This window comes from Ptiloglossa arizonensis, chromosome 2 (assembly GCF_051014685.1).
Source record: "Ptiloglossa arizonensis isolate GNS036 chromosome 2, iyPtiAriz1_principal, whole genome shotgun sequence".
NCBI classification, from domain to species: Eukaryota; Metazoa; Arthropoda; class Insecta; order Hymenoptera; family Colletidae; genus Ptiloglossa; species Ptiloglossa arizonensis.
Genome location: NC_135049.1, coordinates 25,964,273 through 25,988,146, shown reverse-complemented (window position 1 = coordinate 25,988,146; position 23,874 = coordinate 25,964,273). Strand labels below are relative to the sequence as shown.

Genomic DNA, 23,874 nt, shown 5'->3' with positions numbered 1-23,874 from the left:
CTGTGTGTGTTTCTTTTGTGTGTACACGCGTGTATATCGGTTGTTCGATTAAAAAATTGCTCGAAGGAAATAGCATCGATACGAGAGTAGAAACCTCGAAGGCAATTTCTCGTTTCTGCGGTCGGATTAAGATGATGCCACGGGACAGTGTATTCGTGTGTATCTCTGTGTTCGTGTGCGCGCGTGTGCGTGCGTGTGTGTCTCTCTGTGTGTGTGTGTGTGTGTGTATAGAACTTTCGTTTTGTTCTGCGACGCCGCTCGTGCTCTCTGTTCGCGCTCAATTCATTCCTCTTGTCTTTTCGCTCCGCAAGCTTACGTCTTTGCGTGTACTTCGTCGATATCGCTGAACACCGGCCGTTCGATTTTTTCCTAACGATCCCTCGGCGATTCGATCGAACGAGAAATGTCCTTTACGGGAGGATCGACGGGTAAATATTCCACGGGCAAAAAATAGTCGACCGCGTTCGAGAAATAAATAACGATTTCGACGGAGCGGCCGAACTCGCTAATTGTTTGCGTCGTTTCAAGATCGGTGACACGTTGTGCGAAGAAAATCTAAGAGAAGACCGACGCGTTCTCGAGAAAATGGCCGTACCCGGACTATCTTAATGCGTAAGTAGCGAAACAAATGAACGAAAGGGATCGTAGTCGCTCGAGAGGTAACCAATATCGAGAATCGTTTAAAATCGTCGTTTCGAATAAAATTCGTGGATTCGTGGACTCGTTGCAAATCGATAACTCGTGTATCGAGAATGATTCGATAATGGCTACGGTCGAACGGGACACGATCGGAGTGGATCTCTTGGAGAGAATCGAGCGACCGGGCGCGTCGCGTATCCTGGCGCAACATTTTCCTCGAGAAGGAAACGGAAGGAGTCCACAGCCATCCGAATGATCGTTTGGTCGTCGAGTCGAGTCGTTTGCTCGACGACGCCTCGCGTTTCAGTCGCAAGCGAGCCGAAGTTACTTCAAAATGAAGCGTAAACCTTGGCCTTAACTACCGTGATCCTGATCGAGTTCGTCGAGGGACTCCAATCTCGCGATCGGTGCCTCGTTTATCGTGAACTCCCAGGACATGTCCTCGCTGGTCTGCCTGGAGGACTCCTGTCGCGGTCCCGAGGCCTGCGCCGCGCCTTCCTGAGCCGTTTGTCTGCTCTCGGAGCGTTGACTGCTCGCCAGATCGCTGGAACCACGGTGATTGGTCGATTCCTTTCGGGAGTCGCTACTTCGAGGACGTTGGCTGCCACCTCGATCGGTCACGGATACCACGCAGCTCCAAGGATCGTCCCCCTCTGGCTCCGATCGTTTGTTGAACGAGCTGTACCTAAGGTCCGAAAAAACCCGCGTGTCTCGTGAAGCGATACAGCAACAACGATTTTCCCTAGCCGACGAAGGTCGGTGTCGATGAAATTTTAAAAAGCGACCGGCTCGCTTCGATAGCTCGCACTTTGATTACACGCCACGGTAGCTCCGATCGCAAAAATACACATTTTTCCCCGAGATCTCGACAAACAGCTCTGTAACTCCACCGATTGTTCCACGATACGGAACAGAGGATATACATATGTATTTATCGAATGGATTATTCAAAGCTTAATTATACACGAAGAATTGGAACACCGGCAGGGGAAAACAAATATGTAATTATCTGCAGGATCGTTTGCTTTTATTTCGCGGCGGCGTGTATTCGTGTCAACTTCGTTATCGCGAGCACGAAACACGGCGCCAATTAAGCCCCGTGACTCGTAAACGAAACATTTTTACCCAATATCTGACTTACTTTTCCCGAAAGGCCACCGGACGCGATATAATTCTTTTTCCGGTCGGATAAACGAACAAAAGGAACGAACTTAAATCCCTGTAAAGTGACAGTGCCTTACTTACTACGGGCACCGCCCTTTATAAATCTTGGAGGAAAATTCCAACGTATTCGTAACGTTCGTTCGTAAAATGTAAAATAAATATCAATAAACATTGTTCAACGAATACTATTTTCCCGTTAGACGAAGCATTTGCCGAACAATCCTCTTGCTGGGAGCTCGGAACGAATTTGCAAAGTTTCCAACCACCTTCGTCGAAAGCAGGGACAGGGACTCTGCCAAGAGCCACAGGAGTTTCTTTCTCTACTGGTTTCCATTTTCTCGTTCGACGACGTTAAGACAATAATCGCCAAAATAAAACCGTGTCCTTTCTCTCGGATCTGCGTACCAAACGTCCCAAAGAGCGAAGACTCTCCCAAGAAAATCGAAGAAAGATATCGAGCGAGCCACGAGTCGCTAATTGGCCGTTCATGGTCCGAAGGAGGTTAAATAAACGCGTAACGTACCCGCTCCTGAACTCTCCTCTCCTAAATGCAGCAGGTTGGCTGTGCCACGCGTGGGGCAGGTGACCCTGCTGCGCGTTCGGTGGGACCGCCAGGTCGACAGGTTGGCTCTGCGATCTCGTGGGTGCCGTTCTTCCGTTCAACGCCGTCTGGAGGGCGGTCGCCAACGCGGATGTATCGGACGTCACGGTCAAACGAGACGTTCCAGAGGACGTCGACGTTGGCTCCCTCGTCGATGGTCTGCTGCAGATGGAAAAGCGAGGAATGAACGGTTTGCCGAGAACGGGCAGCGGCACTCGCGTCCCGCTACGAGTAGCAGCGAAATATACTTGAAGCACGTGATTATGTACAAGGGGATTCGATAGGCCTCTAATTCCTCTAAGTGTCCCGAACAGTGTCGCAAGTCTGGCTGATTGGGACTCCTATGTAACCTCTTGGTAATCTGACATCGACATTCTGGTTACTCTACAAGATCGGCTCTCTCGATACCGAGTCGTCGTTGTTTTCTTGTCACGCTAGTGTTCGATAGGAGTACGAGGGAAACTTTTATCGAGCGCTAAAGGGAAACGTGGTAGAATCTCGATAGCTTTAACGAGAAAAGATCGGAAATTGGCGACGCGTTCGGTTTCGATGGTCGACGGAGAGATCTTCCAGCCGAGTGGTTTTGGGTGTTCGATCGGCTCCAAAGGTTGAATAAGGATGAACGAGACGTTCAGATTTCGAGGGGCACTCGGTGGTGGTAAAATTCGATGCTTTCGAATCGCAGCGAGTTCAGCGACAATTGGCGACTGAACGACGAAATGGAAAATGTATTTGTGCGTGTTCATTTTTGATTTTCCGCTACGAATTTTCCTTAGTCTTCGACAGGTTCGATACACCATTATTCAACCCTTCGAACGTCGTAAAGAATGTTTCGTTCGCTCGCTGGAAGATCCCTCGATGACTGAGATTACAAGTAATAAAACTATCGAGATTGCACCGCGTACTTCTAAACGGGTCTAGCAAATCATACGTATGCTTGTGCACTAATGATAACACATGTCCTACATAGTGGCGGTTCATACTCGCGGGGACCAACTACTAGTTGAGTTTCTTACCTCTTTCCATCACGAAAGGATATTTTAAGTTGCTATGAAGGCAAGTTTTGTTAAGCGGTGTACAATCGTTAAAGGGTGATCTTATCTGTCACGTGATTCGTCATTCAAGCGAATGAAAAGTCAGAAACTGTCGCGCGTGACTCCGTTTACTGTTCAGATTCCATAAATGCGAACAATGCGGACGTTGGGATGTTTCTATACCGTTCGTGCAAAGTTTTTCTACGTGTCTTCTAACAAGTACTTTCCCGCTGAATAATTTTCACTCGTTTACGAGAAACGTACAGAATCCGTGCGACGGTGAATTAACGACGCTACGGTCGTTGTTCGTTCGGTTTGAAAATATTCATCGACGGTATTTGTGATCTCCGAAACGTTCGAATATTATCGTTTGTATAGTTCTCTAAGCGTGTGCACAGTTTGGTATCAACGGTAAGCATTGTCTCAACGTCTGTTCTAGTGTACGAGTAAAGGAAAGCGGAAACTCTCTAAAACGATTTTCTTGGAAATTTTCCTTCAAATTGATCAAGAATGGTATCGTAATCGAAGTGGCGTCGTCTAGGAACAAACGAACCAAGAAAATTGACTTCGTTCTTCCACGTGTTTACTCTCGAGCTTCCAAACGTGCTACGTTACAGAACGAATCGAATCGTCTACGAACGCGTCGTGTGAAAAATGCTCGGTCAATGTCTAATAATGAAAAAGAAAGATCGGATCAGCGATTACGTAAGGGGGATCGATCGCAATGTACATAGTAATAAAAGGTCTAGCACTAGTATCCTTAAACGAAAAATGAAAACCATTCTAAGAGGTGTCGAAACGATTCCCAAATAAATGTCGATGTCGATTATCGATTTTAATTCTCGTTTTGGAAGAGAATAAAAAAAAAAAAAAAAGAAAAAAAAAAGAATACGAAGAAAAAGGTAAGAGAGAGAGAGAGGTAAAAAGAGAAACGAGGTATCGTTCAACGTGATTAGGTACTTACGACGTTAAGAAAAAGGAAAATAATTAGCGAATTTGCGAACGCAGGGAACTAGCAGCGTTACCGTTTCGCAGTTTTCATTTGCATTTGAATGTTCCTGTTTCGTTTCTACTTGCGCGACACTGCTCGCAAAAGGGTTTCAAAGAAGAGTATGAGTATGGTCACCTTCGGAACTTGTCCAATCTTTCCAAAATAAAAGACGCCGAAATCAAATGCAACTGATCCAGGGATTTCGAAAGAAAGCTTTCCAAGAATAAAAACATCGATTACTTCCTAGGAAAAACAGAATCAATTTCTACTTGAAAAAATGATTAAGAACACACACACACAACGTTCTCTACGTATATCGAATAATAATCGGTCGCGTTGGATTTTAAACATCTCGACCGGATTGATTTGGATAGAGAAAAATAGAACGAAACAAAGGGACAGAGAGTTGTTCTCGCATGTTATTCTCGCTATGACAGACAGACTAACGTGAAGGTGTCGTGCGAAAAAGACGGCGTTGTTTCTTTCAAATTTCAAAAAAAAGAACAAATGTCGAGGATCACAAAGTACACTTTCGGGAGAACAGAAGGAGGTGCATAAGATTCGTTTCGACTCGAAATCGGTGCAAACCAATGCAATTTCTCGATTCAAGATCGATAGAAGCGAGAAGCAAATTTGTCAAAAATGTCTATCTTCGCGTATACACCAATTTCGAGGAAACACTGTGTACAGGGTGTTCGGCAGTTCAATGGGTGAATCTGTACGAATCGAGAGAAATTACGTTGGAAGTTTCGCATTCCTGTCATTAATCTCTGAGAATACTCGCGAAAGATGTCAGAAGCAAGGGACTCGTAGTTTCTGACACCTGTTGTTACCAAACACCCCGTATTTGTATGCCGGGGAACAATTACGGGACGTGCAGTTCGGGATACACAACTTTACGGGATGAAGCTATCCTCGACAATTTCGCCAACTACTTTGTCGTCGATTTCGTTGCTTCGTAAAATATTCCACGAAAGTATCGGTTCCGTGTGTTACAAATGCTAGTGTAATAATAGATTAAAAATACTAGTGTAAGAATGGACACACCGGTTGACCGCGCGACAACGAACAGACGCAGATCTTTTTCGCGCGTTACCACTAGGATCATCGGGATTTCTAATCGATGGTGAATCGCGAGCACTCACCTAAACAAACCGTGAGACGTGCTGGGTTGGATCTTTCCGTTTCCGTTGCTCGATGGCGGAGCTGTCGGTGGTTGCGGTTCGCTTGCCGATCGCTGGACCAATGCCGGAGGTCTGCTACTTTGTTTGGCTGTTCCAGCTGGTGCGGTACCGGGCATCATCTCGATGCTGGAGCTCTCTCTCGACGAATTAAGCGTTTGTTGAAGCAAAGTCAAGATCAATCTGATATCTCCTGCCATCGAGTGCTCGAGAGAGGACACCTGCCGCGACAGCTGGTCTATTCTGGCGTTTATTTCTTCTATAGGCCGGCCTGGTCCGCTTTGAAAGTCACCTGAACATTACAACGTACCAAGATCCGTTCGGTTAGTATCGAAAGATATCGCACGGTCGACAGAATCGTCGGTGTTGCGAGCGTTACGAACGTTGGCCTAAGTCCATTCTCCGCGTTATCGATTGCTCGAGATTCCATCGAAACTACAAAATCCCGAGCAACGGTCTCGTAAAATTCTACAACACCGATTCTACGACACCGGTTGTCTCGACAACACCGACTACTTCGTCTCGACGTACTACTTTGCGTTCTCGATTCGATCGATGGTTCGATCGTCCCTACTCGAGATTGTCTTTTTTGCTTTTCTTTTCTTTTTTTTCTTTCTCTTCGAACGTCTACCGTAATTACCGTTTTTCGGTTACCCCCGTTGCGTTCGTTGTCCAATTTCTGTCGTTACCGTCGCGCAAACACCGACGACCACGAGTTCGCGTCGAATCGACGGAATGTTCCAGGTAACGGGAGAAATTCCGAGCGTGTGTACATAAACCGGCCGCAAGAAACATCGAACACAACCGAGGTGAAATAACCCACCGTGAGACTGGGGATGCTGCGGCGGCGACGGCGTGGTGTAATGACTGGACGTCGTCGACGTCGGATGCACCGCGTTCTGGCTGAGGCAGCTTTCACCGGCGGCGGAGCTCCTCCGTGCTGGTTTCGTCAACGGGGTGGTCACTGGATAAACCCAGGCACAGAATCAGTACCGCCACGGGAGCTAGCGCGAGCCTTTCTACCCTCTAAAAGTGTCTCTTGTCTCCAAGAAAACGGAACAAAGAGAGAAGAGAGAAGAGAGAAGAGAGAAGAGAAAAGAAAGAGAGAAGAGGGTAGAGAGAAGAGAGAAGAGAGAAAGTCAGAGATAGATAGAGAGAGAGAGAGAGAGAGAGATCGAAACTCTCGCGAGAACTTCCAGGGGCGTAATAAACGTGCCGTTTCTTGCGCGTTGACGCCCGCCAGCCGATCACGTGTAACATCGCTAAACGAGTTCGTCCGTGGCGACGATTTCATATGAAAACTGGCCTGTCTAATTCGCCAGATGGATACTTACTCTGCTTGGCGAGGTAATCGTGACTCGTAAGTGGCTGCAGATGAATCTTGTGCTGTCGTAGGTCCGGTATGCTGCGCTTGAGATGGGTTAGCATGCCTGAACAACCAGGTTTCAAGGTGTTAACGAACTCGGGAGTCAAACGCAAACGCAAAGCTTAACGCTGCACGCCCGACCCGATCGCCTCGAATTTACGCTGTTCTCCGCTTCGGGCCGAAATGGATCCTCTCGCTCCGAGATTTTCGTTCGATTGATCGTTTCTATCGATATTCGAGAACAAAGACGGCCCTTTGCGATATTTACAGTCGTGTACCAGCGTTGTTGTTCGAGTAGCTCGTACCGTTTCGACCCTATCTACAAGAGAAGGTCGACGTTTCTTAAAAAAAAAAACGAATCGATCGAAACCCTCGAAAGATGCACGAAATACTCCGACGCCAATTGGAGCACCGTCTCGCGTACAATTGCACGATTTTCGCGCCAACTGCGCACGTCTCGACATACGGATTTCGATGATCGATCGTCCCGAAGAGCGTAGCTGGTCGATCGAGGCGATCGGGTCAACGGGATGTTTTAGCTGACAGAAAAACGAGGTAAACGTAAGGGCCAGACAGATCGATCGAAGTAAAGCTCGTGAAGTACGAACTACGCTACGAAGACGAGATTCTCGAGAAATTCTACGGAAGAACGAAGATCTTTATGAAACACGAGCGAGTGGCAATTGAATCAAAATGTATCCGATCGAGGTCGTGGTCTGGCGAACGTGGAGTGGAAACGGGGAGGTGTTTGCGAGGGTCGAATTACTTCCTTATCCTCCTTCTGTCGTTTAGAAAAGTACTTCTATCTCCAGTTCCTTCTTTTATCGTTTCGCAAGATCGTTTCACTTGGAACGAATTATTTCGATCTCTTTTGGAAACGATCGCTCGACTACGTCCAAGCGTTTTAATCGTTTCTGATAGAATTAGATTCAACCTTCGAAACGATCCCAGTACAGTTCAACCGTTTCCCGTTTCACGGATTCGTCGATAATGGACTTCCTACGGGACACTTACGGAAACTGTCCCTTGTTTTCTTTCGATACGAGAGAACGTTTCCACCATCGATGGAACGTAACGCGAAAGGTTACGGATTCTTAAGCAAAACTTGTCCCTCGGTTTAACGGCTGTACTGTGAAGCGTGTTAATGAAATTATAAAGCTTCGATTCGAGCGTAACAGCAAAAGGGAACGGTTCGCGTTCACTCTCCGCTTTCACTCCACGACTACTGTGTAATTAGAGCAAACTGTAATTACCGCACTCTGCAACGTGGGGAATCGGAATTACCTTTTCGCAATAAAGTTGTTAACCGGGCCGGAAAAACTGTTCTCTTGGAAGATACTAAATGGTCTAAATTTGTACAACGAGTCGAGTAAACAAGAGAAACAGGAGGGTGAGGGTTGGGGGGGGGGGGGAGAAAGCCGAGCTCTTTATGTACAATGATGTCTCAAGATGCTTCTATATCTTTCGTATTACGGTTATTCTATAATGGTAAGCGTCAATGTGGCGGGTGTTGCGAAGCACGATTCAAGTGTACCTTCTTGAATCATAAGGATCTTCCGTGACCGTACAATAGCAAACTCTCCCTTTGTAACCAGAACCGAAAATCGTGAACGTGTCCTTATCGAGTATTAAAAATTCTATTTGTCGTGCAGAGAACAACATTCCTCAGACAGAAAGTAGAGGCAAACAAGAGAGAATCGATAGAAGGCATTACTCCGAAGGAAAAATAAAAATAAAAAACGGAGTAAAATTGATCGACGGAGGTGAAAAGGGATGATCGTTCTTACCGGTTATGGAGTTCAAGGTGGAGCTTCTTTGCTTCGGTTCGTCGAAATCTAGGTTCAGAGGTGTTACGTCCTGACCGGCTTTATCGGTGCTGAACTCCAAAATTCCATGACCGCTTGTTTTGTCGCTGTGAATCGAAAACGAGGACGTTCGAGTGAGAAAGCTCGGAACACAAACGAGAGTCTGTTTCTTCTGTACGAAAGAATCGTTGCTTCGCGAAAACGTATATTTCGATGAAAGAAAGATTCCAGCCTCGCGCAACTATCGTACGAAAGTATCGCGAGTGGACTTACTAGTCTTCCTGATCACCCTGTAAGGAGTCTTGTCGACAATTGGGGATAAGATTGGTGCCAGGACCTCCTGGTCCTCGACGGTATCTTGGTGGACGGAAAGCGAATCTCCTAGCATCGACCTCGACGTCCGTTGGAGTGCTGACAGGAAACCTTGCTGACATTGGATCGACACCGGCCTGTTCCTCCTGCAAGTTACCGATCGCTTCGTCAAATCGAGGAAACGAAAATATTGTATTTCATTCGAGTCCAGAAATCGGACGTCCAATTTTTTAAAATATCTGCAATCGATGCGTGAACGTTACATAATCGAGCAAAATTAAGAAAAAGAAAAACAGATAAGATAGAAACCAGTTGGATCTTGGGCACAACTGTGCCCACGATCGCGCGACAGTTCTACGTTTCGATCGATCGTGGATCGTCTTCGAGAACGAAGCGTTTGTGTTAATTTTCGAAACATGTGCGAATCGTTCGCGTTTTTAAACGTGAAAAATCGTATCGTTTTCGCGTATAAAAGTTCTCGTTATCCTCGACGTGGTTCCTGAAGAGGTTCAACCGGATCGATCGAATCGTAGAATTGTTGCGCAATTGGGCAAACTCGTACCCAGGACCGAACAAATTTTTACCAAATTCTTCGCCATCGAACGTGAAGAACAAAAGAAACCGAGCGACTTGCGTGTTCATCTATTTAAAACCGATGAGATAGTGTGAGAACTGATCAAAGGACGCAACCAGAAGAATCGCAAAACTGTTGAGTTAAGTGTGCACGTATGATCGAGAAAATGATGCTCTTGAAGGTACATTTTGTTTCAAGTTGATATCTCGATTAGTTCCCGAGATATAGAACTTCAAAGTTCACGTTTGAAATGTATAGGGCGAGGGTTGAATGGAAGTCGAAACTCCGTGACCTACTTATTTCCCGGAAGTGCGTACGTCACGAGCGGCAATAGTAAAAACCGTTGATCTCGGCTGCTGTCACTGGCCAGCGCACACGTGACTAAATACCTTGGGTCAGGTCAGTGAAGACGTGCGAGAGAGAAAAAGAGAGAGAGAGAGAGAAAGAGAGAGGCCCGATTGCGTGCGAACGAGACGGAAACGGTAAATATTACAAACGACCCTCCACATTAAACGACGATATCTCGGAAAGGGAAAGTCGTATCAACGCGAAACACAAACCTTGTTAAAGAGCAGGCTTTTCCGCTTCTGACGATGTAACTCGTAAAAAATTTGGCTTACGTTGACTTTCTATTAAAGTAAATTTATAGTAATTTTAATACGTGTTACTCAAGCATCTCAAAGTATATCATGATAAATACATGTGTCCTTAGGATATTTAATACTTACAATGATCCTGTTAACTACTTTCGATGTTAAAGATAATAGCTTCCACCGGTATCGGTGAATTCAATTTTCTTTCGATTTCTACGAAAATTCAATCGTAGACCCCGCAAGCGGGACAGTTATTTCGATAAATAAACGTACCGATCTATGAACATAATCGTCTAACACCGTGAAAAAGGAATACAAAATTGATGTATCTTTTTTCTTACATCAAACGCGAAGATTTAATTACGATTGGACTCATAGGACGGATCTTTCGTCTCGATGGATTTTTATTTCGTTAAGATACACAGTTACTTGTACGATACGCAAGTCCGATCGTAACTAATTTTGTACGTATAATTTGAAAAAATTTATATCGATTTTGTGTTCCTCTTTTAACGCGTTATACAATCGTGTTTATGTACAATTCTATTGGTTGCCGAAAAGAACCGAAATCACGATTGGACATTTAAACGTTGTAATAAATATCAAGCGTGCGGAGACTACATTGTGTTTTCGTAATTGTTTACAAGCAAGCAGTTACTTTAGTTGCTATTTCTTTGAATAGTTGCATCTTGATTTAATCGCCACTGATAGTGTAAAGTGTTGTACTTTCTAGGTTACGATTATTATTCTTTATAAATTATGAGAACAAGAAAAATATCTTCGATGACAGTCTCGGATATTTCGTTCTCAAATTTATTTTTTCGTAAAGATTGTTTTGTCGCTTTATACGGGGTGGAACGCAATTCGTAGTACAACCGAACAATAGGCAATTCTTCCTGGAAAAATAAGTTGGAAATGTGGAATAAAATTTTTTCAAACGAGACTTTACCTTCAAGAAAATTAATTTTGAATATTCATCGATTTATCGTACGATTTTAACCAATTCTGAAATAATAAGTTCAACGAATGACGAGCAATATAAAAGAACGCACAACGTCTTCAAAAAACGTGTGAACTTTTCGAACAATAAAATAGAATTTATGGTATGTATATAAAACGAAAAGAAATTAGCAAGATTAAATTGCATCGAAACAAAAAAAACGACTGCACAAAAATGGTTGAATATTATACGGCTACTGTCAGCTAAAATCTGAAGAGTGTACGATAAAATATTACCGAAGATATACAAATCTACAGCTATGTAAAACCTCGACTACTCTTTAATAAATTACGGAGCAAGCTACGTGGTAAATTCGTTAAATTCTCTTCACAATTCAGGACTATGAATAGCGTTAGGAGCCTTACGCCAATATCGAGTCTTTTAGATGAAGGAAAAGCGATGCCCTTAGAATATCAGAGAACGAAGTTGCCGTGTATTGTACAAAGAAAGAAAGAAGAGTCTCTTCTCGACTATTCTTTAATAATTTACCGAGCAAGCGATGTGGTAAATTCATTAAATTCTCTTCACAATTCAGGACTATGAATAGCATTAGGAGCCTTACAACGATCTCGAATCTTTTAGTCGAAGGAAAAGCAATGCCCTTAGAATATCGAAAAATGAAATTTTTATATATTGTGAGAAGAAAGAAAGAAAGAAGAATCTCGGATCGAGGAGAATGTTGGATCAGGCGTAAGTAGAATGTGGATAACGTCGAGTAATTTTGCTTGAAGAAGGCTGACTATAACGTCTCGTTCTATACGTTCGAGGTTGTATCAAAAAATCCAGGACACGATCGCGTATTTGATAATCGAGTGAAATCAATTTTTAACGAATCACGATAACGATACGGTTCACTCGCTATTGGGTTAGATAAAATTCTAAAATAGAAAGAGGAAGACGCGTAGAAATACTATAAAACAGATTTTCGACAAACAGAATCGGGAATAGTTTGAAGAATGTTAGAAGAAATATATTTTTAAATAATCCAGCCTTTACTCTGTTCAGAGGGAACAAATCTTAATCACTCGATTAAGAATAGAACACTGTAGATTGATTCACCTTTATCTAGTAGCAAAGGATGAATTGTACCACTTTCCTACTATACCGATTGTAATAAAATACAATGATAAGAGAATGTGCACGTGAACATACGCGAAGAAGAACACGTTTCTGTTCGAACGATAAGAAACATGTATCAAGAATAATAAGTTATCTAGAGAGGACAAAAATACTCGACGAAGTATAATCGAAAATAAAAGTTAACTTACCATTAGCGATCGATTAAAGAAATCTAAAGTTTAAATATCGTTGTACACAATTTTCAAATGTACGCGATCGGTTGTTTGTTAAATTTAAAATTAAATTAAAAATCTACCTTGCAGTGATCGCTAATGGCTTTTAAGCTGATGTCGCGTTAAATAAATAAATTATACATACATACGTGGTCCGTTGCAGAGGTAACGAGACTATATTTATAAAAGTCGGTCCATGTGACACGTTGAAGAATCAATGCGATCACCTTCGATCAAGTAGTTCCCTTGGGAAACGATACTCATTTCTCGAGTCAATTGCTGGAAATTTTTATCCGTTGAAGCTTCCATTCGACCGATTGAAACCTTTTCAGTGTTTTCAATTGAATAAAAACGACCTTTAAAATAATTATTAATTTTTTTCTTATTAGAGATTGGCGCATCAAGAATTTGTACCGCACGAACGTAAAATATGGAAACACTTCTCTTGCTCTATTATGATAACGCGCGTGCCCATGGTGCACAATTTACGAAGGAATATTTTACCGCACAGAAATTTCGAACAATGTCCCAGACCCCCTATTCCCCAGATCTCAATCCCTGTGACTTCTTTCTATCCTTCCCAAGATTAAAACTCGTCTCGAAAGTCGTCATTTTCGAACAATTGAAAACTTTCAAAAGGCCGCGGTCGGCCAAGTGGACGCTTGAAAGGATAAAGATTTCCAGCATAGCTTCGAGGACTGGAAAAAACGTCTTCATCGGCATATCGCTTTCCAAGGGGCCTACTTCGAAGACGATCGTGCCGATCCTTGAAAATGTGACACGGGAACGCTCGTATCGGTACGGTCTCTTTACTCTTGCGACAAACCACGTACTCCGTATCGCTGTCATTGATAGTTTACAAACAGCATTTATTGCTGTTACTATATGCGAGTAGACACAGCGAAAAAATAATAACGGATGGACACGTTCGCCAAATTGTACTCGAACAAGATCAGATCGTATTCTCGAAAGGAAAGGTTCGCGCGAGAAAATGTTACTCTCTCTCTACGTATATATATTGTTATTTATTTTAACAGAAAGGACCGCCCTACCGTTCTCGGTTGTACCACGATTCCGAACCTGTACATTCGCATTACGAGCTATTAGAGAAGAAGCAAATCGAGCGGTACGTACGTCTCGCAGATTAAAAGTGATCTCGAGATTCTGGCTAAAGTGATTGGAGAACTCCGGATAAAGGGCCAGAACGTCGAGCAAATCGTCCCTGTGTATCTTGTGCAGATCACAGTAAGTCAAAACGCGTACGTTGCAAGACGACTTGCCGACGGTCGGGTGTATGCAAGGATTCTCCCCGAATATGTCGTCCTTGGCCAGGATAGCCATCACCACGTCGTTCTTTAATATCTCTATGCTGCCACGCGATATGAAGTACAAGGACGTCAGCACGTCTCCTTTATGAACTAACGTATCACCGGGTGGTGCGTGTGTGGTTTTAAATTTTAACGATAATGCCCTGGTGGAAAAAATAATCGATTAAACGAACATACAATTACCGAATGTTCATCGTACTCGCAACACTTAAAACTAAATTTAAAGCTAGTTTCGCGTCTAATTTATTTTCACAAGTAATCTAAATTGCCTCCAGGTTCCTCGGTGTCCATATCGAGATCCGTGTTCACCGATCCTGTCCAACGGGTGGATATCGTATTTCAATTTCGATCGTATTTGGAATAATTGTAACCAACGATAATTCGTATCCAATTAACTTTCACAAGTAACGTAAATTGCCACCACGTTTGTCAATAACAATTTCAAGACCCGTGTCCACCGATCCTGTCCAATAGGTGTACATTGTATCCGAATTTAGATCGTATCCGCGATAACTATAAATTAGAGGTAACGATAGTTTGTACGTAATTAGCTTTCACAAGTAACGTAAATTGCCTCTACGTTTGTCGATAACCATTCGGAGACCTGTATTCACCGATCCTGTCCAATAAGTGGGTATTGTATCCGAATTTTGATCGTATTTGCAATAATTGTAACTAGAGTTGACGGTAATTTGTATCTAATTAGCTCTGACAAGTAACGTAAATTGGCTCTACGTTCGTCGATAACAATTTCGAGACCCATGTTCACCGAATTCGTCTAGTTCGTGGCTACCGTATTCCTTACTCCGTGTTTTAACATCGGACTGGATCGAAGATCCTGTCGTTCGTGCGAAAAAGGCATACGAAACAGTTGGAATAAATCATTGAAAAATATCTAGTACCTTAAACAACCGGGACTGGCACCCGCGAAGGCTCTACAGTTGTTTAAAAGGTTTCTATTCAGATGAAGACAGATGTCCGCCTGAAGGCACTCAGGGAATCCTTTCAGAACACTGTTCATGTCGATACCGTTCGTATAGGTCCAAGCGTGCTGGAAGTACTCTTCCAGCCGTTGACGAAGCGGATTCGGGATCTGATGAAATCTTATGAACTCTCGAACTCGAAGCATCTGCGTATGGTATCTTGCCGTACCGCTGTAAAGCCTCTGAATGATCGCCGAGACGTTACCGAAGATACTGGCGTACATTAGAGCTGGGGAAACAATGGATCGACGGATCAGTCTGACGAGTAACAACGATCAATTGTAAACGATTAAATTGGTTTCGTGTGGCCTACTTACATCCGATTAACATAACGATTATGGTAAATATCTTCTCGGTGTCCGTGTTCGGAGCCACGTTTCCAAAGCCCACGGACGTTAAACTACTAAAGGTGAAGTACAGTGCTGTGATATAGCGGCTCTGAAATCGAAGAAACGGTTCAGTTTGTACACCGTGCTGAAACTGGGATACCGATTCGCGAGTTTCGTTCACCTTTGTACTCGGCCCTCCGGTGTTGTTGTGAAAATAAAACTGATGCGTGTCGTTCGCCAGAATGTCGAGCCAACCGACTTTGCTCTTCAACGTTGGTCTTTCCGCGTTCCCTATAGCGTACCTTCAACGAAAAAGAATTCATCGTTCGCGACTCTCACCCATCGACGATCGTCCTCGGATGCAATAAACAATCTCTAGTGTTTGTAAACAAACATTCTATCACGCAAGGAACATTGACTCTCGGTAAAGCATGAACGTTAGGAATTGAAAAAAAAAAAACAATAATGATCGCTAACTACTTTCTCGACACTCAATGATCATTCTACTACTATTCGCTAATTCTTTTCGTAATCGAGGGGCGTTTCAATACCATAGAGAAAATACCACAATTTTTGGGCGGGATAATTTACCATATGCACGCCATCCAGTGAGCAATAAGAGCGAAGGTGGCCATCAAAAGGAGCAAAACCGCGGCTCCATATTCGCTGTACCTGTCGATCTTCCTAGCTACTCTGACGAGTCGCAGAAGACGTGCCGTCTTCAAGAGTCCTATCAAGGTGGTCGTCTGCAAAGAACACGTCACACTTTGTCGATCTCACACTCGGCCGTACGAGTCTCTTGTTCTTTACTCGAGTTTTCCATCGAAGGTACAGAGAACTGACTTTGGTCGGCGATCCGATACCGGCGACAACAACGCGTCCTACGTATTTAATCGCGACCTCGAACGCCATTTTCGACATCTCGTTTCGTACCTTGCCCCCGAAACGACAGTTTCGTTCAATTTTTCCGAACGGTCGCGATCACCGAACAGAAAGAACGCTCGTGCCGCAAGAACAAGAGATCAAATGCGTAATCGTATCGACGAACGATTTAATATAACACGCGCGGTGAAATTTTCAAATTTCGCGCCATTCCCGATCTGAAAATCGAAATTTACTTACATTCAATTTATACATTGTACGCACGTTTCGGTTCTACCTTCGCGTGTACGGTAAGTAACTCTGTCCACGTTTTGACCATAGTTTCATTTTCTTCACTCGATACGCGTATCATTTTCACGATTTTACATTGTACAACGATTCTTTCGAAGAAGTAATTTCTCGTAGCGAAATGTTACACGATACCTCCCGTTCCTCGATCGCGTTCGTATTTCCTTTCTTTAATTACGAACAAAGAATTCGTCAACTGCCCGTTTAATAATTTCGATGTTCGAGCAATCGAGACTTTAAATAAAACCGATCGGCTCGTACCAACGGACAAAGTTACACAGAAACGTATACTTTGAGAGGAAAACGATAACCGGAGAAAAAATACGATACTCGTTGCAAAAAGTCGCGGACAATAAATTCGCCCTCGATGCATCGGCGTCCTAGAACCGAGTGTTCCGCGTAACCGGGTTCCCATCGAGCCTTCCTTTTCGTTTGTTTGTTTTGTTCTTTTTTTTTTTTCAATATCGCCAAAGTCAGTTCCATAGTCCGAGTTATTGTTGTAATTGTAGGTCTTACGAGGAATCTCTAATACGCGAATGTCGTTCCCGTGTTCGATCGATCGAAACGTGTCCGGTCATTTTTAGGTCAGACAGAAGCCATCGCGCAATACGTACGACACTTTCTGGAACAGTGAACGAATACCGAGAGCGAGATGTTCCTCCGAATTGGTAAGAGCAACTACGATTCGATTCCGATCGATACGCAGTGCGCGCGCGATCTCGAGCTGGCGTCGATATTTTTAAACGCGCGAAAGAACCCCGAGAACGACACCCGCGACGATATTCAGCTGACTCGTGAGCAGATATTCTGCTTGGTTAAATGCATTCCCAATGACAAACTCTAAGAACATTAACATTTAACTTGCAAAACCCTATGTGTGCTATTCGGTCGTCCGGGTTCAATCGGTTACGATCGTTATGTACAAATTTTGTTGTCCGTGTAAGAAAAATTGAGAAAAGATAGACACAGTACTTACTAATTGTAAGATCCGCTCGAAACGTATCATAGTCGATAAGAATCGATCAAAGGATGTAACGCTATTAGATGGACGTTTGTTACTCGCAGTGAGAAAAAGCTACGTGTACGTGAAATCGGAGCTCGGGTTGTCGTTATATTCGTTATCGTTTCAACAAATATACACCGATCGTTCGTTACGGTCGTGAACCACCGACTCTCTCTTTCATCGATCGAAATCCAACTCACGAGCAGTCGCGGTTAAGAATCGTTGCAAGTGACATTTGCGTACACAGCCGTCGTTGCAAACATTCCTTTCGTAACAGAGGTAGTATTTACATGCTTCCCTCCAACGGTCTTACCTGCGGTTGCTTCGAGATTCGACAGCGGTCTTCGTTTCGAAGCCCGATACCTCGAAATTACCGTGGAAGTCGCGTCGTTCGATCGAACAACGCGTCGTACCGACTATCATGCAAAGTCGACTACGCTCCAACCAAAACTGAACCATTCGTCTAGTTGTTTGCTAACGATAGTCTCGAACTCGATACTTGGTGCACGGGTTGCTCGGTGATTTTTACACGCGAAGAGGATACAGCTACGCGTAACGATCCGTCGGATCGAAAACCGCTCTGTCGATCAGACGCGACAATTTCTTTCTCAACCGTGCTCAACGAACCGGTCCACTGTATTTCCATAGAATTGTTTAAGGTCTCGGATCTCGCAATCGTCGTCGAATACAATTTGGCTCGAATGCTTTGCTCGCGACGAGGAAACGAAGAGGAAAAAAAAGAAAAAGAAATACTCGAGGTACGATGATTACCGTACTCGATCATTTTTATTTCGTTCGAGTGGTCGCAGTGCTTTGAAGATTCCTCGATAAATCGGTCAGCGATCGCCCTGGCCGGAGATGAACGCGAACCGTTCGTCTTTTATTCGGCCTCGGATTGCCAAGAATATCCGAGGACGTTTGATAGCCGCGGCCCGATAGTCACGAGAAACGTTATTACGATGTACACGCGAGCCAGCTCATCGGAAAAGATCGTGGAAGCTTGGAACTCTTGATAGTTGGTCTTATTGTCCGGGAGTGATCTTATCTTCCGGTGAAACGGTTCGAATGTCATGGATGTTCGTTGCCTCGGCGATAAGCTACGGTCGTATAATTGCTACCCAGGGTATTCGAAATACGTCGAGTGGTAGTCCGGTATCCGGAGATCGGATACGTTAGATATCGTCCTCGAACGATGGATTACACGGTTGTTTAAACACCGAACGAGCTATACGGTTGTTGGAACGTTTAACGCAGAGATGTGAATTTCGATGTCGACACTTTCGTCTTTACTTTCGTACACGGTAGTGTCCGACACCGTCTCGGAACTTTGAAAATTGATCTCTGTTCGATTAAATCGTCGATCGACCGTACGAGCAGCGTACGATTTCTAACGTTAATTTCGCCGAAATTGATCAACGACGAAAGCGTAAATACACGCAGCGGAGTGTATTCCCATTAATCTCTGTTCGGAGTTTTGAGTACGTTGATGGTGTTTAAGAGTTTACCTCGTAACGATTCGATTCCGTTTCGCGGTCCGTTATTTCGAAGTTTCGCGAATCTCCGTGCGTTCTCCGTTCGATAGACGTACGTTGGAGCGAACGAGATAACCGAGGCACGTTTAATCTTCAATGCACGGTGATGAACGAAAATCTGATCGCAATAACGGTCGATGCCCGTCCCGCGTGTAAAAATCTCCTAGCAACCTGCGCTCGTTATACAAAACACATTACACGTAGGTGAAAAGAAGACGAAGCGTTCAAGCGATAGAAAACACACACGCATGGTCACTTATCGTGTAACGAAAGAAAAAAAATATCCAGGTATACATGTGTGTAACAGATACATGTACAAAAAACATGATAGACAACAAGATGAGTTCTCGGTCTGTATCAAAGCGCAAAAATGACAAAACACATTGTTAGAAACAACCGAATCAAAGAATCGCTCAATGATAAACGTACGCAAAACTTATTATGTCAGGCCGGGCTTTTACGGTACTTTATACAGCTTGCAACATAAGCGTAACAATAAAAGGTACGAAACAAAGCTCGACAACGTAAAAACAGGACCAACAGAGTCTTTTAATAGAATCCAGAGAGGAAACGCCATAAAGCTTACATACGTTCGTTAAAAAATCCCGCTGGAAAAATCGTTCGTTTTCGGGGGTGCTTTCGTTGTGTCGTTATGTGATCCGCTGTGTCTCTCGCGTGTCGTTCCGTGTCTATGCTCGAGTTACGTGTACCTTGTGCGGGTGTGTTCGTGTGTATGTGACTCGTGTGGCTGATCGTGCGATTGCAAAGACACGACAATTGCCGGAACATTTACGGACGTTAGAGGACACCAGCAATTTCGTAGCTCCCGTTATCCTCATTTTTCTTTATTTTCTTTCTCTCTTAGTTCTTCTTCGTTAGACTGTACTATTATCCGAGTCGAATCGTTCACGAAATACTCGACCGTGACGATGATACGGGAACGAGCGACACGAGTTGCGCCGTACAAAATCGAACGATCGAACATTTTTCGATGGATAACGATGGTACGACGGTTATCGTTCGCGAATTCGATGCGTGTGGTGTCGTATATGTGGGCAGACACGTGCCTGTGACTTTCGGAACAGGTTGATTCCGACCGCGAGAGATCGGTCTTTTACAACGATGCGCTTGCTCGTCGAACCTTCGATCCTGTTTCTTTCTTTGTCGTTGATCGGACACGAATCGATCCTGCAGCCCCCAAAACTCGAATCGTCGCGTTCGGCGCAGTCGCGAAACAACGATACTCGGTTAAGCGAACGGAACGAACGTTTTGCGATTTTACCGTAAAAGAACGAAAAAAAAAAAAGAAATAAAAAGAAAAAGAAACGGATGGAAGTATCGCTTTGCAACTGTACCTTGCATTCTCTGGAAACAAAACGGAGAAGCTGGAATGCAACAGGCTCAAACAACGAGACAGAATGTACTAAACGTTCCGTGGAGATTGTTGTAAACGTTCGTTAGAAAACAACCAGGACCATTTTATGATTCTAATTTCCATTTGCGGTTTCAATGTTTCAATCAGGCTCGAACGGCTTCGATTTACGGAGATTATCTAATTCGTGCCACAATATTACACAATTCAGGTGACATACGGTCGATGGAGAAAAAATGAAAAAATGTTATTCGTTCTTGAGCATCGATATTTGGTCAACGAACCGTCGATCGACTAACTACAAAGAACGCTCTAACTATTGGTATTATTCTCAACAGGTATTGATACACGAGGAACTGCGTCCACTGCGTTGCACGAAAATGGGGGCGAAGAAGAGATGGATAATCGATGAGAAATGCGAAAAATATCGATCCGTTTCACGTATATCAATATTTGTTAGGAATAATCGTCTAAAACTATCGACTATCTAATCGGGACGTATGTGTACATATATATACATATTGTATACACATATACATATATGTGTACAATATATACATATATATACAGGTGGTACAATATTCTTATCAAATGCCGATTACGAAACATCTTTCATTTCTTTGCTCCATTCGTACTCGTACTTTTGATGATGTATTTTACAAAAACGCTTGTATGCTCGGGGATACAAGGCTTAGAAAAAAAGAAGGTATTTTTAACGCTACGGTATCATACTCTGATGCAAGTCGATTCTCCTACCAAGTGATCGTACATAGGTAAATTATTTACAGAATCGTTCTTGGTAAATACTTTACTGTAGACATGCAGACCTCTTCAAGGTTTACCATCGAGAAATTTAGTACGCTGCAGGTCTGGAGGAAGTCGATCGCAATTTATCGCTTCCGGAAGAAAATAAATATTTATCAATTTTGCTATTCCGAAGTTTCGCTCTCATTTGTGTAACGATCGGAAACCATGAGAATCGCGTAAACGCAACGAACGGAATGTTAGATATTTCGCAATGCTTTCGTCGTATTATATTATCGCGAAACATATAACATTTTCTACTTTACCAGGAATTGCAGCAAACTTGTTGCATCGTTCTTCGGATTAAAGGAAAATGATCGATGATTTCGATACCGTACAAAGTGTCGATCGACTTCGCTCGGACTTTCTTGATAAATCGTGGGGTTGGTTGAGTTAACTTCTTCTTTTGTTGGTGTACTCGTGTGCGTAGTAGATGTGTGTGCGTGTATGCGTGTATATATAATTGTGTGTGCGCGTGTTCGTGAGTACAGGGTATGGTCGCGTGAAAACGGTGGGAAACGAACACGTGGAACATCGAGAAAAAATGAGTCCCATTATGGAAAATAAATTTGTGCAATAAAAAGATTAGATATATCGCAATGTGTGACGTGTTTTTAAGCAATTAAAATTGTACATGATAGGAACAGATAGAGACAGTGAGAAAGTGTGAGAGTGACAGAAAGGAAGTAGAAAGAAATAGAAACAGATAGAAGAAATTCATGGTTGCGTTGGTGACTTTCAATCATTAGTGTGTATAAAACGTGTAAGTCGAAATCTGCGTTTCATTAAAGAAAAAAAAAAACGTCAGCCTGTGAGTAATTTTTCTGTGTGAATGTGTGTCAACTAACCTCGTCCTTGTCCAAGCCGAGCTACGAAAACGTTAAACTGAGGTTAAAATTCGTTCCTTCATGATTTCGTGATTTAATTGTTGTTGAGAAAGAACAGAAAAAAAAATATAAAAAAAAAGAACAACACAGAAATGAAAGCGGGGATTATTCTCACTCTTTTTCTTTCTCTCGTCGAACAAGTTTCGTCGAGAAACGGAGACTTATAATTTACGTGGTCGTTAAAAAAAGTGTCTCTCCTCTCGTCGGAATTCGCTAGAATGTGATTCGATTCGTTTGCCTAGACACGAAACTCTCGCCGGTTTCTCGCGGTGTAATTAATTTACGCATCGTGGTCGCGAAATAACTTTTCCTGCGCGCGCAATTAAAATTACGCCGTCCTATTTTCGCTCCTCCATCGAGAGGGACTCGGGGAAGATGGAGGTCGCATAGATTACTCGCAGGTGCATTTTTATCGCACCGTCGATTCTGCGTTCGAATTTCACCTCTCCCTTTATTACCGCGACATATTTCTTTCTTTTTTTTTTCCGACGAGCGTATCCGAGAAACCAAAAAGAGAAAAGGCGTACGCTAAATTCCTTCGCGGAGGAGCGACGAAGAATACACGAGAAATTATGAGACAGAGTAAAACGAAACGTTAAACGGAAACGATAATTGATTAAAAAAAAAAAGAAAAAAAAAACAAAACAGAATGGTGAACGAAACGAGACACGGGGAAAAGAATACATAGAAGAGAATCTTGACAAGGAATTGACAATAAAGTCTAACACTTTGACAACCAGAGAGCAGAAATCTGCACAGCGAGAGACTAGACTTACTTACACGTGTATAGATTAGGTGTGTATGCATACGTGTGTGTACAGGTACAAATTTAATCGAACGAGTCGCGTTGCTTGTAAAAATGATCTTTTACCTCGTTGCACGGAATTCGAATACGCGAGTCGATCGCGTTGCAACGCGACCATCGATACGTGCATCTTCTCGAATGAATTCACGCGCAACGAAATTTTTCCTTTCGAAAGAACGCGTTGCGTTTTTTTTTTTTGTTTCTTTTCTTTTTTTTTTTTTTCGTTTCTATCTTCTTTTATACGACCGACGCATAACGTACGTGTACCACTCGTGAAACTTGTGTGGAATCGTTCCAGACAACGAGAATCCGTTGAAGTTCTTTCTCGTCTGCCGGTACGTAGATTGTGTGCACATTAAATATATGTATGTCGAACCGACTAACTTTTCGACAAAGAAAAAAAGAACTCATTCAACACCGAGAAACGTCGAAAAAAGGGAAAACGAACTAAGCACCAATCCGGTAAGACACACCTATGGGCACTTAACTTGGGCTCGGCATGTCATCCTAATCATATTTACGAGCTAACATCGACATTCTAGAAACTTCAGCCGAAGATCCGATCGTCCATCAAATCACTTCCTCTTTCGTTTATGCTATTCGAGCTTTTCCATTTGCCCACTCGTTTTTAGCCACACGCGTCCGAACGATAACAACCAGCGACGAATCAGCGTTAAACGTTACTCATCCCCGTGATACCCGGACACCTTGAATCGTTTCGTAAACGTAACCGATACTTTTTGTCAAATTCTGACGAGAGAAGCCGAGAAATTCAACGGTCGTTTCGACGCTTCTTGTTTAAACTTTCGTAACTTCTTCGAATCGGAGAAATGAATTGGAAGTGACTTCACGGCGATTAGAGTCAGCCTGCAAAGAAGATTCTCGGAAAACGTGAAGCGTGCGACGTAACTTACCTCGTCAGTATCGGAGCCAACGAGGAAAAGGTCGAAGGGTATGGCAGCCACCAGGTCGATGATGAACCAACCCTTCAGGTAATGGACGGCTATCTTTGCAGGATGGGACACCACTTCGTCGTTGCTATTCACGAAAGTCGTGCGAAAATTTATGATGATGTCCACTATGAAAGTGACGTCAACTGAAAAACCAAA

The 23,874-nt window shown here is 43.4% G+C and overlaps 1 protein-coding gene across 15 annotated transcripts in view; it reads right to left on the bottom strand.

The window, feature by feature from the left end:
• Positions 1–199: 199 nt before the first annotated feature.
• Sei (potassium voltage-gated channel seizure) overlaps positions 200–23,874 on the bottom strand; it is a 136,110-nt gene continuing 112,435 nt past the window's right edge. For 3 of the 15 annotated variants that reach the window (XM_076305041.1, XM_076305046.1, XM_076305050.1), the window contains 16 exons: positions 23,680–23,861; positions 21,922–21,942; positions 15,784–15,938; positions 15,374–15,494; positions 15,181–15,301; positions 14,783–15,092; positions 13,687–14,023; positions 10,228–10,296; positions 9,055–9,239; positions 8,764–8,888; positions 6,945–7,040; positions 6,434–6,574; positions 5,575–5,902; positions 4,565–4,642; positions 2,327–2,566; positions 200–1,324 (listed from right to left, as the gene is read on the bottom strand). In XM_076305041.1, the coding sequence (XP_076161156.1) occupies positions 994–1,324; positions 2,327–2,566; positions 4,565–4,642; positions 5,575–5,902; positions 6,434–6,574; positions 6,945–7,040; positions 8,764–8,888; positions 9,055–9,239; positions 10,228–10,296; positions 13,687–14,023; positions 14,783–15,092; positions 15,181–15,301; positions 15,374–15,494; positions 15,784–15,938; positions 21,922–21,942; positions 23,680–23,861 (2,840 nt within the window). In that variant the 3' untranslated portion in view covers positions 200–993. The remainder of the gene's footprint in view (positions 1,325–2,326; positions 2,567–4,564; positions 4,643–5,574; positions 5,903–6,433; positions 6,575–6,944; positions 7,041–8,763; positions 8,889–9,054; positions 9,240–10,227; positions 10,297–13,686; positions 14,024–14,782; positions 15,093–15,180; positions 15,302–15,373; positions 15,495–15,783; positions 15,939–21,921; positions 21,943–23,679; positions 23,862–23,874) is intronic. The other 12 variants (XM_076305044.1, XM_076305053.1, XM_076305049.1 and 9 more) reach the window with 10 other exon arrangements.